The sequence below is a fragment of the Haemaphysalis longicornis genome, unplaced genomic scaffold (genome assembly GCF_048455015.1).
Source record: "Haemaphysalis longicornis isolate Haplotype H1 unplaced genomic scaffold, Haemaphysalis longicornis Haplotype H1 scaffold_2, whole genome shotgun sequence".
Lineage (NCBI taxonomy): Eukaryota > Metazoa > Arthropoda > Arachnida > Ixodida > Ixodidae > Haemaphysalis > Haemaphysalis longicornis.
Genome location: NW_027526295.1, coordinates 235270898 through 235288277, shown reverse-complemented (window position 1 = coordinate 235288277; position 17380 = coordinate 235270898). Strand labels below are relative to the sequence as shown.

At 45.7% G+C, this 17380-nt stretch overlaps 1 protein-coding gene across 1 annotated transcript; it reads right to left on the bottom strand.

The window, feature by feature from the left end:
* Positions 1–320: 320 nt before the first annotated feature.
* Positions 321–13591, bottom strand: LOC144170140 (lysosomal acid glucosylceramidase-like). The gene is made up of 10 exons (XM_077699744.1): positions 13448–13591; positions 9186–9371; positions 8742–8906; positions 6308–6441; positions 4861–5033; positions 3850–4093; positions 2480–2701; positions 1728–1891; positions 1427–1564; positions 321–473 (listed from the first exon to the last, which is right to left on the bottom strand). The coding sequence occupies exons 1-10, from the start codon at positions 13497–13499 to the stop codon at positions 368–370; spliced, it is 1584 nt and encodes a 527-aa protein (XP_077555870.1). The 5' UTR covers positions 13500–13591; the 3' UTR covers positions 321–367.
* Between the last annotated feature and the right edge of the window lie 3789 nt (positions 13592–17380).

Sequence of the window (17380 nt, the reverse complement as noted above, 5' to 3'; positions counted from 1 at the left end):
TAGCTCAAGCTTCCTCGAATGCCTGGTCCAAGGACACCTCCAGGTTAGTTGTTGGTAGTTGTTGGTAGCTGGTAGAAATAAACCCTAGTCCCATTATGCGGACTCGCTTTTCCACGCGGGAATAACCATCACTCACGGCAAGCGTCCTCACTCCATTTCATCTTCGTGTTCGTCTTCTTGAAAACTCCCTCCGAGTCAAAGTATGGCGAATTATTTTAGTAAATTACAAGGAACTACGCCTTGCGGTGCACTCAACCCGAGGTACAGTAACACGATATTTAGGTTTGGCAAGGTGTTCTGTAAAGCGAAGAGTAGTGAAATGCAAAAAAGAGGACATTCATTTTCTTATTCAGTTCAGATGCCAACTTCATAGCTGCCACACAAAGGTTGTTATTGATCGCTCGTTGATGACTTTTTGAATGCTGCCAGTCCCGGAAAGGGGTTTGATCTTCAAGGTGTGCTTCCTGTCGTCTCTGAAACATGAGAAAGAGTTGGTTTAATAAGTGAACACTATAAACTCATGTAATTTAAAGGCAAGAGGTTTACCATCGGTTAGTTACTCGGAATTTTAATGTTTTTTTGGTGTTTTCAGAAGTTTCGTGCACTTGCTGAAATCGCAAGATTTCTGCGATCTACGATAAGCAGTTTCAGTTGCTTTGATCTCCATATGCATGCACAAAAAGTAGTAACCGACTGCTAACAATTTTTATATGTAAATCCAAATTTTAGCTCGTTTCGTGTCTATTTCCAACTTGCTTTGCACCCTTCCGCTTTCTTTTTACTTGAGTCTCTTTGTTCCAATCCCCATGTGTACAATAACAAGCTTGACTCTTTTCAGATTAATCCGCACACCCTTCCTGTATTATATATCGTACCTTCAGCTAGAACCCAGCTTTTCCAACTTTTCCTTGCGGACCTCTTGCCATCTTTCGTGGAGTGTCCCAGGAACCGACTTGGCAGCAGGCTACCATTACTTGTTTCTATTTGCGTAGCGTCTAACAGCGCACTTTCTCAAAGAATGTTACCTTTACAAAGGAGGCTCGGGCACCCTCTGTTACGGACACAATATTGCCGCCAACAGTAAACGAGTCAGTTATAAGTGTCATGAAACGTTCGGCTGCACGAGACAATAAAGGAGAATACAGCGCTGTGTAGGAAGAAATGGGAGCACTCACTAGCGTGATGAGGACTTAAGAGATGTGCAAAGCCAAGTGCCCTCTGTCTAACAGTTTTCAAACAGGGCCGAGCCGCCTTCAGGTTAATTAAGAAATAGGGCTGCACCACACTTTCATGCCACCTTGGTGGTGACATCAATTTTCGCTGTCGAGAATCTGGAGGACCCAACTGTTATATGTCCGGCTTTTCTTAAAGGGATTTCATGACAGACGAGGTTTGAACAACACAAAAATAAAACTTGATCACTTACTTGTTCAAGAAAATTACCACTACTGAGGAGTTTGGTGTTCTGAAGGCTGCGTACTCAAGCTTGGTCGCTGCCCCTACTCGAGAATGCGCTTGTTGCAAGTGCGAGTCAATTCTGACACTGCCCCTTGGTACAAACTTACTGTGGAAACAAAAGAACGGTCACGTCACTGTCATTCGAGATCAGTCAGTGGGGTTCACAAACTTGTAGAGAGGCCTATAATAGACTCATCATTGTAACTACCGGCACTGGGCTGGATTTGCATTAGTTTTTCTAAGCGGCAAACACATTAAAAGCGGTTTACCTAAAGTGTCCCAAGGCGTAGTACATTGGCTGCTTGTAGAACTCTTGAGCGCTACTATTCACAATTATCGGTGAGTCAACAAAGTTGTTAGCCCAGTTAGGGCCACCTTCGGTATTTAGGGCGATGTTCCAGTCCATCCAACCGGTAACCCAGTGGTTAAGGTCCTGTGCAGTCATTTAAAAAAAAATAAGTGAACGCCGCATTACTCGAAGGCTTGATATCTCACAGCGTAACTTTTTTAACTCGACTGGCACGACCGGGTCTGCATGCGGACAAAAACTGTGAGCAAAAACAATGCAATTAACACCGCATTATCTTCCACGGAGGTTAACTCGTACCCGCAGCTGGACATGCAATGAGTTCGACGTTGCTTTCAAGCCGTTAAGCACAACGTTAGGCTTTTTTCGAGATGAGCTGTTAATATGGGACATTGCGGCCATAAGCTTTTACGACTGCCTCTGATATTTATTACCTGCTACAGGCTTACAAACGTGCGTTGTGTACTAGAATGACGTGACATATATTACACCAAATACGAAAAATCTTTCGGCCGCAACTTCTTGTTTCCAGATTTCCGGTAATAAATAGTCCGGCATTATCATGCAATTAGCAGTGAGTATAGTAATGATAATAAATAATATTGCAATCATGATAGCCAGAAATTTGGCACAGTAGCTGCTAGTGCTGCCGCCAATGATGAGGGGGATGATGAGGAGGTGCGTGACACTGTGAATGAGGTCAGGTACCCTTACCTCCAGTATATCTGTGGCATATTGCTCGGCACGTTCCCAGCTGCCTAACACAACCTCTTGGCCCTTTATGAGGGAACCTGAGCAGGCCTCGGTGGCGAAGAGGTACTTGTCCGGAGACCTCTCGTGGACTTTGTCCAGAGCCGATGGGCCGAAGATGCGGTCGAAGTACCAGTGAACGGCGACTCCGTGCACATACTTGGCTGCTTCAGGGTCACCAAGGACCTGAATAGTGACAGGCGGACAGGAATGAATGCAGCCTCATTGTTTTATTTTAGTAATATATTATTTTATACATTGGCGCGAACCATGCATTGGGTTTGTTTTGTTTTCACCGCACGGCCGCGCCGGGCTTTGTTGTCTGTGTGCCAAGTGAAGCCCGTGTTCCATTCTTCATTTTTATGCCGCACGTGTTATCTCTTTTGATAGGGAGAGTGTTTTGCCCTAACGTCACTAGCCTAGAATAACCTTCTTTGATTTACAGTGTTCTTGATGTAATTTGACGGTTCGAGAAACACTCGCGCCGAAAGATAAATGCCAGCAGAGCGGACGCCACGGCATTCAATTTGCCGACACTCGCACGCGCACATCAATTTGTTGACTGCTGCTTCACCGCCTCTGAGTTCTTTGAGTTGTTAGGGGAGCACAAGTTCGCTCCAATAAACTTGATTTTCTTTCAAGACAGCTGCGTCGTCTTTCGCTGCGTGGCAATATTGATACACACTGCAGCTCTGCCGGGCAATCGAAAGATTTGACGTGGAGAAGAGGCAAAAATCGTCTACATGCCGGCATGGCAACTCTCTTCATCGACCGACTGTAAATCGACCACAAAGTGTCAAGGCTAAATCAAAGAGAACGCCCGTATTCAGAGCTTTATAGATCTAATATTAAAGATAAAAAATAATCACAAGACAGCAGGAGTTCAATCTAATGTTACATACTCAATTAATATGTTGACCCCGAGGGTTGTCTCACACTCTTCGGACGCGCGGCAACATGAAAGAATCGCCAAGGTCTTCAAAATAAACGGTTCCGTCTACTGCCAGTAGCCAGCACCGTCGTATCAGCGCACTACGACGTACAATTCCCTCACCCAACAGGCTACATCCCTACTCGAAAGGGCCGGAACCCTTCTCTCTCTCAATACACGGAGCGGCAATCTTTCAGTGACCTGGTGTACAAACTTTCAAGCCTCGCAGCGGGCGATGTGCATACGCTATGGCGACAACATCCACGAAATGCGATCACAGTCGCACTCCTACTTCCTACCGATCGTCTTTTGTACGCACCTTAAAACAAACTATTTACAACTGTTGGCTGTTCAAAAAATAAAGCAATCGCTTGGTTCCAGGGAACCGCGCAGGAGCGCGCACCACGTCTGTCCAGTGCGGAAGGACGTAGCGGTTGTCGTCGAGGATCATGAGCTGCAGCTTTTCCGGGCCGTAGCCCGCCTCCTGTAGCGCCGGCCCCAGGTCGAGCTTGATGAAGTCCCTCTGCGTAGCGGCTGTGAAGCCTAGGGCCTGCCAGCGGAATCCAGGGAAGAAGCCAACCGTGGGCTCGTTCTGCGCCGTGACTGCCCAGAGGGGGACTCCCTGGCGTTCGTACTCTTGCACGAACCTGCGGGAGTCGCGGCACAGACGAGACGCGTCTCATGCGGCTCCAATATATGCGCCCTTTGGAAGCTACACTAGGCAAAAAAGATCATGCACTGGTACACAGGCACAAGGACACGTGTGTGGGTAAATTCATATTCACGTCTTCACGTCTCGTTTTATCAACATGTGACACCAGTGTATGTCCTTGCGGAAAGTACACAAATCTGTACTTACGTATCGCTGCACAGTGCTGTATTATTACTCATACGCAGGGCGTTTCAGCTTATCTTGTATAATGCGTTTTGACAGAAACGAAAACCACACTAACGCATCTTATTACAGTAGTTTATACGACCAGGTGGAAAATAAATGCAAGAAAGTGCGTATTTGCATTTATTTGCGAAGAAAGAGAAAGAAAGTATGACGTAATTGATGGACAAATAGTTATACGGTCGACATTTATGCGACGAAATTGGAGGGGTCTAATAACTACATCCATTCCACTTACAGCAATATTAAAACTGCGGGATCTTCTTTGGCGTTTCCGATTTTGACATATGCACGCTAAGTTGGCGCCCTATACTTACGTACTAAAAAAGAGCGTTACTCAGCTAGGCTCAGGCTCCTTTGATGTATTCCTTACATCTTAGATTTGTAGATCATCGCAAAAGGTCTGTATGAAGCCTCTACCTCTAGCTCCCTCCCTACTCCCCTCTCCCTCCCCGGGCCACTAAAAAATCGCTCAGAAGAAAGCACATTTAAGTAGACCAGACATCGTAATCTCCGCACCTGACATAATACTTAGCCCAAGACTTGTAGTAAGGACCACCAGGCTCCCCTATTAGGACCCCGCTTCCATTCAGGGCATTGCTGGTCTTCATCCAGGCGGGGCTGGTCCAGGCGCTGCCGAAGAACCAGACCGGCTCGCTAGACAGAGACATGGCCTTCTTGAGGTACGGTATCTGCGGAGCGGAGGGGAAGACTTTGCTCGGCACGTCGATAATAGGGCTCTTTTCATAAATTTTTTGTACGAATAATGAATTGTGTGGGTGCACGCCTGTCCACCTACGTGTGCCCGCACCCTTGGTTATTAAGTGTCATACAAAGGTGAGGCGAAGCAAGCAAAAGCTACAGCTGCATAACTTTCAATACTGGCCATTATTCTTTCAACTGTTTTTTGGCCGGGGGGTTGAATCGAGTTGCAAACAGACAGACAGACAGACAGACAGACAGACAGACAGACAGACAGACAGACAGACAGACAAATTTCCTCGTATACGTAGCCAAAAAAAAAGTCAGTTGAAAGAATGTCACCGCACTATTTTTTCACGCAATAAAGAAAAGAAAGAGAACTTGAACCCGAGATTGCTTGATTGAAAATATATTTATTCAAAAAAAAAAAAAACAAGAGGGAGTTAAAAAAGGTGGCTATCCTAATTCCAGGATTCCACTACATACGGGGAAGACTACTCACACCTACTAAGGCTGCTGCCATGACTTATTCCTGTTGGCCATACTCAGCGCAAGGGAAACCTGAGGCATATATACGCCAAAATACACACGTCTATCCGAGAGTACCAGCGTTGTTTTGACTAATAATACAGGTTCGCTTGGTTTACGACAGCAAATTGAAAAAAGAAAGCGTGTAAAATTGGTGCACAGAGAGGCGAAACAAAAGCAAACGCTAAATCAAAAGAGCTCATGCGGAAGCTGCTGTGTGCACAGCAGAAACAAAAGTTCCCAACAGACGGCTCGCGAGAATTGCGAACGCGGGAGAATTGAATTGATCTGAGAACACCTCTACGAGTGCGGCGAACTGGTCAAGTAGGTGAATGTTCATGGTGTTTGTATTTACCCTATCTCTGTCCTCGTCTTTTATGCGTTGTTTTCACCATGAGAACACCTCATTTGCATTCATTGCCAGGGGAGCGAGAGGGCAGGGGGAGGGAGGAAAGCGTGTTACGTGGCAGAGGTGGCAGAAGGCTATCGTATTTCGACGACATTTGCAGCTAAGCAAGAATAAACGCGACCAGTTTTTAATGGGGTGGGCCCCGTTAGCTTTGCAGCAGCGTTAGTTGACGCTACCTTCCATGCGTAACGGATACGCACAAACTCTTCTTATTATTAGATGCAGTAATGGCGCGGCAGATATAAGTTGTTTGTACGTCGCAGTTTGGTGGCATATTTACTTCACGTTAGTAATTACACGGCGCTGGCTTCTCCATGCGCTCTGTACCTTGAGGTCGAAGTCTTCCGGGGCGAGAGTGAAGTGTGTGAGCTCCAGATCGCCCGGGGTGTCGTCGTATGTGTATGTGCGCACCGAGAAATCACAGCTGGCAATAGGAATCCTGCCGATGGTGTACCCGATCCTTGCAACGGAGAAATAAATATTTTGCTCCGTGTCGCGAACTTTTTGGTATGCTATGGAGCTCCCTTGCTTACATGACTAGCCGGCTTGCTTGTGCCCAATAATCTGGCTTGAAACGGCATTTTATGGTTGATACCTTTCTGGTTCAACGCTTTCAAGCTCAGTTGTTTTGTGTACCAATCGTTGAATAAGCGAGCTGGTAATGACACTGGGACGATCGTTATGACACCTTGTCATTGATGCCGTTATTGATGTAGGATTTAACCGTTGTGAATTAGTTATATTACTAAGCGTTTATGAACCGTACTAAAATATAGTAACTAAATGGTTTTTATGGTTAGCATTATGTTACAGAGCGATTCAGAATACGCACTGCCCATTCCTCACAATCGTTCAAAAAGATGCAGTATACAAGCCGGGGTAATGTTGCTCGTAGTAGAGTACATGGTAAGGACGTATCGAGACTGTAAGCTGCCTTTTTACCATGGTCTTTTAGCAAGAGTAGCGGCTTATTTGACTTCAGGATGTATGTATTCCCGGACGCTTGTTTCGACAATGTGACATCAGTTATAGTGGCGGAATATGCAACACCAAACCTTGCTTTCCTTGAAGTTGAAAGATTGGACAAGTAATACCACCCAACAATTTCGTTCAGCGGGAAGCGATGCTTCCATAACTAAGTAATTTTAAGGAAGTGGATTTCGAATTCCCCTCACAGTGTGCCATTATGTAACCGGAAACTGCCTTGTGACGCATTTAGGGAGCAGCCAAAACGGGCAGTCAGCACACTAACCCGGCACTGTCGTGAAGAAACCGGAAGTTTGGAATAACTTGTCAACCCCATAGGCGAAGGAAAGTTTGACATCAGCCTGAAACGCAGTCGGACGGCTACAAAGGAAAGCTGAACAGCTTTCTCGGAAACTTCGCAGGGGAAGAAAATTTGCCCAGGTCAATGATTAGAACCATGGACCACCGCCTAACTAGAGCAGTCGCTCTACCAACTGAGCTAACCAGGATAGGTCCTGGTCCAGGGTCTTAAAATCTGGCCATGCGGCTGTATTTAAAGTGTATGTCAAATTTTACTTCACAGAAACTTGATCCACATTGGGGATTTCCTCTAAATCTGGTCGATCAAATCCATGGGCGTTCCAGCTTGTAATAAAGCGTAACAACGTATTAAACGATGTACGTTGGCGTATTTAGCTATAGACATGGATATGCTGCTAGTGCGCTTCCAGGGACGTCCCTACAGGCCCATACAGGGGCAGAATTCTAAGTTTTGTCCTTTCCAAAGTGTTCATTTTAAGCCAGCTTTGATTGGCTGAAGGCAGGCGACCCGAATGTGACGCAAAACAGAACAAGGTTGGGGCGTTCGTCTCTGTGCCTGTCAGAGGCCCGGCAACCGGGACGGGGTCACGACTTCAAACGGGCGCTAAAGGGGCATTTTGAAGCAAGGGGGGAGAGGTTTCGCCGTCGCGGCAAATTTGACCTTCATTTGCCCGCAGCTGCGCCGTATCCTTGGCAATGCATCACGTGACTCGCCGGGCTGAGCTCCGCCGACTGCCGAGTGCGCCGCTCGCTGCTGGTTTGACGCATGCGCTCTCCGTAGCTGGTTCGCGCCTGGCCACGTGACTCGCCAAGTGCATGTTAGATTGGCCATGAATTATAGCGAGGCCAGGCCGCCCTCTTTGAACGTTGCGCGGGAGCTGGAGGCTTTGAACCGTCGTCAGCAATCGGCGTCTGACCACCCCACGGATGTTTCCCGGCGAGCAGTTCGGCTCGGAAAACGCCGGAAACGGGACCACAACCGTACACAAAGGCATGCTTTGGGCAAATAGTACAATGATTAATCAAAGGTTAACCAAGTGAAACCAAGACATAACCAAGCTAAGCCAATCTTTCACTTTGCATATGCAAGGTTAGCTGAGCCGTTTTCTTGAAACGGACGCAAAGAGTTCTGTCCCGATTATTAGACTCCATAGCAATGGTTCGATAGATAATCCCATCCTCAGCAGTAAACTGGCCTACTGTCCTGGAAAAGTCATAATAAGCAGCGGATAAATGACCAGATCTCTTTGTTTTCTAACCACTCTGGGCAACTGTTGTTATTCTAGATTACGGAGGTCACTATAAAACGAGATAGAACAACTTTAAGCAAGCATTTGGGAGCGATGTAACAACGCCAGCGTGCGTCCTTAACTTGAGTGCTTCAAGCTTTACTTTTGCACTACTCTGCCAAAACTATGTAAATATAATAGGCTGTCTTCCAGAAGTTTCAGGGTCTTGGTCAACTACTACTTGCCTTGATTTGAGAAATAAGACTTGAGAAGGTCGTCCTGCATGTTGGCTGGAAGAGACTTAATGTTTATTCCAGCTGAATCTGTGAAAGCACCCCCGAAGCCGAAAATCTCCTGGTAAGCCTTGGAAGGGTCGATGACAAGCAAGAGAGTGTCATTGCCTCCTGAACCTGTTAAGTAGAAAAATGTACTGAGGCAAAGAAAATTGGATCAGCACTATTCATGTAGCTATACTGCGTAGTATTTCAAGAAACGCATCCTCCCAATCGATACAATTTATTTCTCCTCACTGCATAACTTTTCTGATTCCAGCTAGGTTTTTGACACTTTTTTATTTGCAAGCTCGTAATAAGACAAACGTTCTGCTCAGGATTCTGCCTGCATTATTGGGTGAACAAAGGATGGGCACTCAAAACAAATCTGTTAAGAGAGAATACTTGAAAACTCACGCGTTGTTTCGTTGAACCGCAGGGTGGTGTTGGTGAATCTTAGGCCGGCCTTGTTACTCTCGACGACCAGCGCGGTTCCCGTAGGCACGGGGGACACGTCGCCGACGAAGTCGCAGTACGTGGCGTCGCACACGCACACCACGCTTCCCCGGCCGTAGTCCCTGGGCTGGCAGCCTGCCGCGACGACTGCGATCGAGACAAAGAAACAATAGGCATTGGAAGTGATTCTTAATACATGCACTTTTAAGCAAGTCTTAACTGAAGAGTACATTAGGGCAATAAACAACGCAGGCAGCTACAACGGGAATCAGCCAATTAGAAGAGCACGCGGGGGAGCCGATGATCGCACAAGATCCACCATTACAATCCATTTCTGCAAAAAACTGCGCCCATGACTTTTGCCAGCGACCACAAGAGCAAAAAAGATCTAATGCTTTCACCGTAAAAAAGATGGAATAGAATATTCTGCAGTGGATCAAGGGGCTGTGACCAAACTTTAATACACCTATCTGTTTTGTTTTTATCTCGTTCCCATCACGCCTAATTGAGGAGCAGAGCAGCGGTTACTCCTTGTTCGCGGAAGCCTTCAAGCCGCTCCGAGTGGTTTCATGTGAAATTACCGTTTCGAGATAACCATGACAGCTGCTTAGGCTTCCGTGTGGTGTTAGCGCTACTTAAAACTCACCTAGCTTATTGTTCCTGAAAAAAAAAAAATGTGCACAATTTCAGAGGATTGTCTATGTGTAGCAGTCCTGTGCCGCTTGTCTGCATTGCGAGTTCCTTGCAGCCAGATTTGGCTACGAGTAGCCAAAGACGTTGGGTGTTTTGCAGTTTTATCTTTTCTTCTGTTTATTTCGCCCATTATTTTACCATTTTAGCAATTCAGCGCCGTTACTTCGCCAATTACATATTTTTTCGCAGATACAAGGAGTAGTGCAGCGTTGGTCCGACTTCGCTATTTTTTATTCATGTTTCCAATGTTTTTTTCTACGATTTTTCTGGGCATTCTTCGTTATTTCCAGGAATAGTCTAAGATGCGTATTTTTTATTTCTTCACTTCATTTTGTTAATTTTTTTTTTGTTTTTTGCTTCTTTGGTTTTTCAAAATTATGCTCGACCAAATGTCTCCATTTATGCTAGTATAGCGATAAGATGCATTCCTTCGGCCAGTTATTCATTTTTGTGCAAATGCGCGGCGTTACGCGGTCCTTGCTGTGGAGGTATAAATTATATCTATAAGTGTGTAATTTATGGCCACAAAATTGTTTTTCTTCGAACGTACTCATGCCTGTTTTTTTCAATGCATAATTATGGCTAAGTGTGCCATAAAACTGCTGCTGTATTTTTTAAACGTTTTCTTTTCTCTTCTTTGAATTAGTCTGCCAAAGTGTCCCCCTCATGTGCATTGCAACTGCTGGTTAAACTGTATAAGGGCCTAGGGGCACATGCCTCGTCAAACCCCAGATTGATTTTTGTCTATTATGTTGGAATAAACATGACTTTGACTTTGACTTTGAGGTATTCGGCAAAGAATGCTACGCATTAAAATTGCTGTTCTCGGTGTTTCTTTTCGATAAGAATATATCTAAGAATATATATAAGCATTTCCATTAAGACTCAACGAGGAAACCATCCGTGTGTCTATAACCTTGATATGTCAGTAAGCTTTCTTTGATTATGCTTAAGCAATTCTACTCCGGCTGTATGAGGAAACTTGTCTGTCCGTCTATAATTCTTGATGTGTCACGCTGTTACCGTATAAAAAATTCTAAAGTGAAACGCGCTAGGGCCTTGACAGTTTTACGTACGACCGCTTGCATTACCCGAGAACGAATGGTCTCCGAGAAATGCATTTGTACTTAGTAGTGAACCCGGATACGAACGGGATCGGTGTGTAGTGCTTCGTAGGAATGCTTGGGAACTTAATTAAGAAGGTATTTAATAAAACGCCATAGGGTTTTTATACTTTGATACTAGACTGCTTGTACTAAGACTGGAAGTAATACATTCCGAGCGATGAGTCTGTGTATAGACGTGAAGCATACTTAAAACGAGCACGGCATATTGCAGAGCGGCTCACGCATTTATCCTAGTACTCGTACTTGGGAGTTTCTGAAAGTTTTTCTTTTTCTTAGCTAGTAGAAGCACAAAGGATGGCGCAGCTGCACAAGCTCTCGTGCAGCGAGACTGGCCGCGCAATTCTAAGGTCCCTGCGCATCCCCTTCGCCTCTCAACACGGTATGAAATGTTCTCTGGATGACAGCACTCGATCATACATCCATGGTTCTCCCATACCACGAAATATGCACCCGGATCATCATCAAGACAGAAGAACCGCCAGAGCTTCTGAACTTCACCGGCAGCTGTGCGGGAACCCACATGTCCTCTATGTGGATGCTGCGGATTATCACGACCGGCACGCTGCGGCCGTAGCCGTGGTAGACCAGCAAGGAAACTCAATGACCTCGAGCACAATCCTGACGACGCACCCTGAGGTGGCGGAAGAAGCGGCTATTGTGCTCGCAATAGCTAGCACGGAAGCCAAAAGTATTCTGTCTGATCTTAAGACGGCAATAAGAAACTTCCTGGTGGGACGAATATCCCTGCCAGCGGCCAAAATTCTTTCGACGTTTATTGGCGACAGATGCATGCATGTTCGCCTTGTATGGACACCAGCGCACTCGTCCCTGCCGGGGAATGAACTGGCTCACGAGGCAGCCCGAGATTTCGGCAACCAGGCTGACCTCGACGGAGACATCGGGCCTACGTTCACGGGGAGCAGAGACAGGCTGGCCACGTACAGGGAGATTACGCACCCGCACAGGTTGAGCCGCCTCAAGTACCCTGCACCACACTCTTCCCTCAACAGATGGCAGTCGGTTGCGCGGTGACGAATACAGTCGAACACCTTCCCCAACCCCGTTCTCTACATCCGATATTACCGAGACACGTATTCCGACAGATGCAAGTGGTGTGCAGACAAAGCCACCCTACAACACATCATATGGGCATGCCCACAGAAACCTCGTTCACCTAATAGAGCATTAAGCATCATGACTCAAGAGCAATGGGAGGCCGCCTTGCTCAGCTCTCACCCCGACTTACAACTGCTCGTCCAGCTGGCGGAAGGTGCCGCTAGGGCCGACGGGCTCATGGCCGCCATCTAAAGAGAAAGGCTAGGTGTCTTCCTCCCTGTCACCCCCTTCCTTCTACCAGTTTGGGCTCAAATAAAGTTCTCTCTCTCTCTCTCTCTCTCTCTCTCTCTCTCTCTCTCTCTCTCTCTCTCTCTCTCTCTCTCTCTCTCTCTCTCTCTCTCTCTCTCTCTCTCTCTCTCTCTCACACACACTTTCGATAAACAGAGCCTAACGAACTCTTGCGAATCTTGCCAATGCGAGCGCCAATAGCTCTCGTTGAGCCTTTTCGTCAATTCTATCCCACTACACCGAAATTTCCTTCGCCGACAAGGAGCTACTGCACTCACCGTCTACATTTCGGCCCACAAGAACGTTTGGACGGGAAACCAGGCCGCTCACGTTGACGCACAAGGAGAGTTTAAACAGTACATCTCCGCTGGTTGTCTCCTTATCATCTCCCCAACCCATCGACCGGGTCATCGCCATTCTACGACTCAGAAGGGTCAGTAGGCATCGCTAGCATCTCGTTAAAATTACAGGCTACCTCCCCGGCGTTTCTTTCTCTTCATCTTAATCAACAAGTTCTATCTTCTTCAGCACGTCCTGCTCCAATGCAGCATATACACCTCGTATCCTTCAGAAACGAAAGGCACCCCAAGCATCCCAAATGTACCCCCGGCAGCGGGGCAGTTCACACCACCTTCACTCACCTGCCCAGTTCGACTTCTCCCAACATTTACTCGACGTACCGACAAGACACACAATTCAGAGTTCGCTACTGAGTCGTTTCGTAAAGCTACCTTCGCGGCTAAGAGTGGTCTACCGCGAGTTTCCTAGCTCCCAAGGCTGACTCCAATGAAGATCCACACGGGCGCTTGCTTATATGGAACGCCGTTCTGCATAAAACAAAAGGAACATTTTTTTTGCAAAATAACTCCCTTTACTAAGTGGATCTTAAATGGAACCAGACCAAGAGTGTACTTGTTGCAATTCCTCATGCCCCCATCCCACTAACCGCAATTCTCAACAATGACTTCTGTGTTCCCTTTCTGAATTAAGGTATCATTCGTTCAATCGGTGGGCGCACAGCCGTCCTCTCCGTGGCTCAAATCAGGTTTAAACTCTCACCTGATGCGAGTGCGGCCAGCGTGGCGGCGGTGATCAAGAGGTCTTTTCCCATGCCGGCTTGTCTTCAGGATGGCTTCTCGAAACCCACCCGAAAAAGGATAAGGACAGCTTTTGCGAACGACGTCGTCCGCCGAGGAACGCTCACCTCGTTACCTAAGCGCATGCAAAAGCCGCCGGAAAGACCGATTAGATTGCGTGCGGGGCGGCTGGAGAAGAGCTATGGCACGGCGCACCGAGCGGGGAATAAATACTACGGGAGAATACCAGGATACTGTGAAGACAAAAATCTCAGTTCTCGACAATCCGAAGGTTGCTGTAGTAACGTGACAGGTGAATTTCAGTGGGTTGGAAACAAAAGATTAGAAAACGTTGCTTCTTGGCGCAAAACTTCTAACATGTAACTATACCATGACAAAACAGCATACCTTCGAAAGACTAGAAAGAAACACCCAATGGAATTTTCCTATTGTACTTGCGACTAACCACCAAAGCAAGTAGATAAACACAAATATCTCGGTGCAACAATAACCAGTACCTTAAGTTGGAACTCTCACATTACTAACATATGCGCTGCCGCCTTCCGTAAACTTTGTTTATTACGACACAATCTCAAGGACGCTCCCTCTCAAGTTAAATACTTCGTTTATACTTGAATCATTAGACCGAAACTTGAATGTGCTTGCGCTATTTGGGATCCGCACACAAAAACCAATATCGATTGCCTCGAGAGAATTCAAAGAGCCGTCCGCTTTATTTATGGTATGTACGGACGAACAGACTCCGTTCCTGCTCTGATGGAAAGACATGTTATCCCAACATTAGAATCCTGACGTAAATCATTTCGACTAAAATTACTTTACCAATTAGTTAATCGGAAGCTGTTACTTGATTCCAGACCCTACATTAGTCTCCTGGCAACATGGCGCGGTCGTCATTTACATGCCCCAGCCTTAACCCCATATTTCGCCGAAACTAATCTTTTCAAATTTTCAATTTTTCCACGCACGATCTGTGAGTGGAACAAGATACCGTTTTCCGCCGTTCTGTCACCAGATTCTAGTGACGCGCATGTTTTCCTGGTGGTGTGAAAACGATTTGCCGTTATCTTCTTCACTGTTCCATTGTGTGGTCGCATTGCGTTCTTTCAGTGCCATGTTCCTCTTCGCCCCTATTTTTTTTGTTAAAAATGTAATTCATGTAATCCCCCTTAATTCATTGTCGTATGTGTGTGATGTTAGGATTGATTGCCTTTTTTATTCTTTTTTTCTCTTTATTGCTTGGACCACTCCTGCTTGGGCTTCATGCCTGCAGTATCTTGCAAATAAATAATAAATAAATAAAAACTGTGTTAACTTACCGGCCGTTTTGCGTACACCGTGGGGTCTGCTATCCGTTATGCATGACATGGCAACTTTGAAATTTTTTGTTTGTTTGAGAACCAGTGTTCTAGGCATGTCACTGCTGTAATAGCCAGCCGTGATTGCATATATAACCGTCAAGATGTTCTACTGCCACTCAGAAGGCCGTTTATTCGAAGTTGAATATGGGCCTATATATATTGTTGCAATTTAAAAACTGGAACATTTGTGTAGACGGCGTAAGGTGAGTGCTCAAAATCCTAGAGTATTTTTAAATTGATCCGCCGTCATCCGAAGCAACAATTTCCAGAGTTATAAAGCATTGAGCGGGGAAGAAAGGAGCGTTAAGCATCAACATTCTTTTAGACTGATCAATGCAAATATGCATAGCGTGTGCCAAACGTTCCAAGGTCAATACAAGGATCTCTAAGCCTCAAATGCAAATTAGGAATTTAACACTTAACACCTTAGCTTAAGAGAAACTTAAGGAATTTAACTTCAAGGGGCAATGCCGACAAGATAACAGCTTGTCTTATTCGAAAGACTTAGTGTTTTATAGTGCCCTCAGCGCTTGTCCGGCAGCAAACTGCTTTATTCAAAGAGAAATTAAGCATTTTAAGCAAACATTTCAATTCTCCTGCTAATTCCTGTGTTTCCGTGGTGACGACAATGACGTATCCACAGCAGAGCCTTAGAACTAAAGATAGCCTGCTGACCAGCGCTGTTACCATCTCACAGACGGTCCTGAGGTTATCTTGTTTATCGCCCACTTTCATAGATGGTGCTGCAATACCTCGGAAGTTTAAATAAAGGAGCCTTAGCTGAAGTGCCAGTGTTCGAACTTTGTTTCTGGCCGGACTTCTTTACCTGCCGTATTTTTATTAACTTTCCTACTAATAGTTTCCTACAACCTAAGCTATGACTCGACAAACATGGTCACGTAAGTGACCGTGCCGCTCACGTCAGTTGGTCAGTGTTGTGCAAGACAAGCCCAACGCGGCCGACGGCTGTGCTAGGCAGTGTCAGCTGGCACTGTGCCGCACTAACTGCTTCGGTGTTTACGCGTTCGTTCGTAACTTCGTTTACCCCACCATTCTTTCTGCTATAAAAAGAATGTGCCTTAAATTTAAGCGCAAATAGCTCGCTCGGCAAGGTTATAAGCCCTGCCCAATTTGCATTTGCTTTTGCCGGCCTCAGCCAATCCCAAAGCTGGGCATATGACATCATAGGTTCTGTTGCGGGGAATGAGCTAGTGGGTCGTATGGCCATTCCCTTTGGTCCTAATTATATAACTTATTCGACTCCTACATTAGAAGGGGTGTCAGTATGATTCTAATAAGGCAATCTTTCAAATGGACCAAACTTGTGTTTTGTCTGCATGGTTCATTTAAGTGCTTTATACATTTCTTTCATTATTACTGGCATAAAATGTTTTCTTTGCTTCCGAGCGTCAGGCTACTGCTTTGAATTCTTTCCCGGCTTGGAAACGTTTGGAACGGCCTAGGTAATTTTGACAGATACTGCACAAGTCTTCCATAGATATGGAGCCTACGGGCAAAAATTTTTAATTTAGAAAGATGTGAACAGCAGGCCAGCATTTCCAATCATCTCGTTTTCTAGCTCGCTTCTTTTTTGATTGTGTGTTGGCGTTTTAGTGTATGGGCCCAATTGTTTTTCGTTTGTTTGTTTATTTGCTTGTTTGTCTGTCTGTCGTCAAAAATTACCTACAAATATAGGAAAGTTGAAAATTTCTTTCGCGGGTGCATTTTAGTTTAGCCCATTTAACTTTCTCTCACTTCGAGGTACGATCACAATGTTTACTATATTGTGAATATATTCGCTCACCTGTAAAACAAAGGAGAGGCTGTTACGACGGGTGCGTCGTCAACGAGCGCGTTTACGGTTGTCAGCGCTTCATGCCATGTTGCGTTCAAATCGACTGAGGGCGATGGAAAAGTGGGAGCCCGATATCACACTTTTATCTTAACAATACTGACCTTATAGTAACCTAATTTCAATTATAGTAGCCTACGAGTCGCAGCCAGTGGCACGTTTAGAAGCCATCTTCGGCTGCAGAAACCTAAGGGCGGCTTCTTATGGCGCGACGGGTGATTTAAAACCCACGCATAAAAAAACTACCGGATTCGTGGTGCAGCTGTTAGGTTTTATTACAACACATTTACAGGTTCATTATTCCTCTGGCGATCAACTTATCTTCGTTTTAGCTGTCTATCTGAGAGCTTCGTTATGTGCGTTTTTATCAACATCGTCACTTAATGAAAGGGTAAAAAATACGCTTACTTGGTTCGGAGATTCACAGGGGCCGAAGTCGAAGCTGTTAAATGTTCTTTACGACATCGTCATTCTACCATTCCGTTCTCCCTCCGCTTCTGCCTTGTTTTTGTCTTCCCTACCAAACGTACGTACAGCCTTTTCCAATAGCTCCTAGGCCATGTAAATGTTTTTGGTTTACAAAAAATTGCAAATAACAGCTTGACGCTCAAGTGTGACCAAAATATTTCCTGGGAGTATGAAGGGGAAATTCTTTCACCAGCTTTCTGGCATAAAACATTTC

Excerpts from the sequence above, each read along its gene's own strand:
- LOC144170140 (XM_077699744.1), bottom strand. The coding sequence starts at position 13,499 with ATGGGAAAAGACCTCTTGATCACCGCCGCCACGCTGGCCGCACTCGCA. Across the intron at positions 5,034-6,307 it reads CGGAAGACTTCGACCTCAAG|ATACCGTACCTCAAGAAGGC; the intron begins GTACAGAGCGCA and ends TCCGCTCCGCAG. Across the intron at positions 1,565-1,727 it reads TACGCCTTGGGACACTTTAG|TAAGTTTGTACCAAGGGGCA; the intron begins GTAAACCGCTTT and ends TTGTTTCCACAG.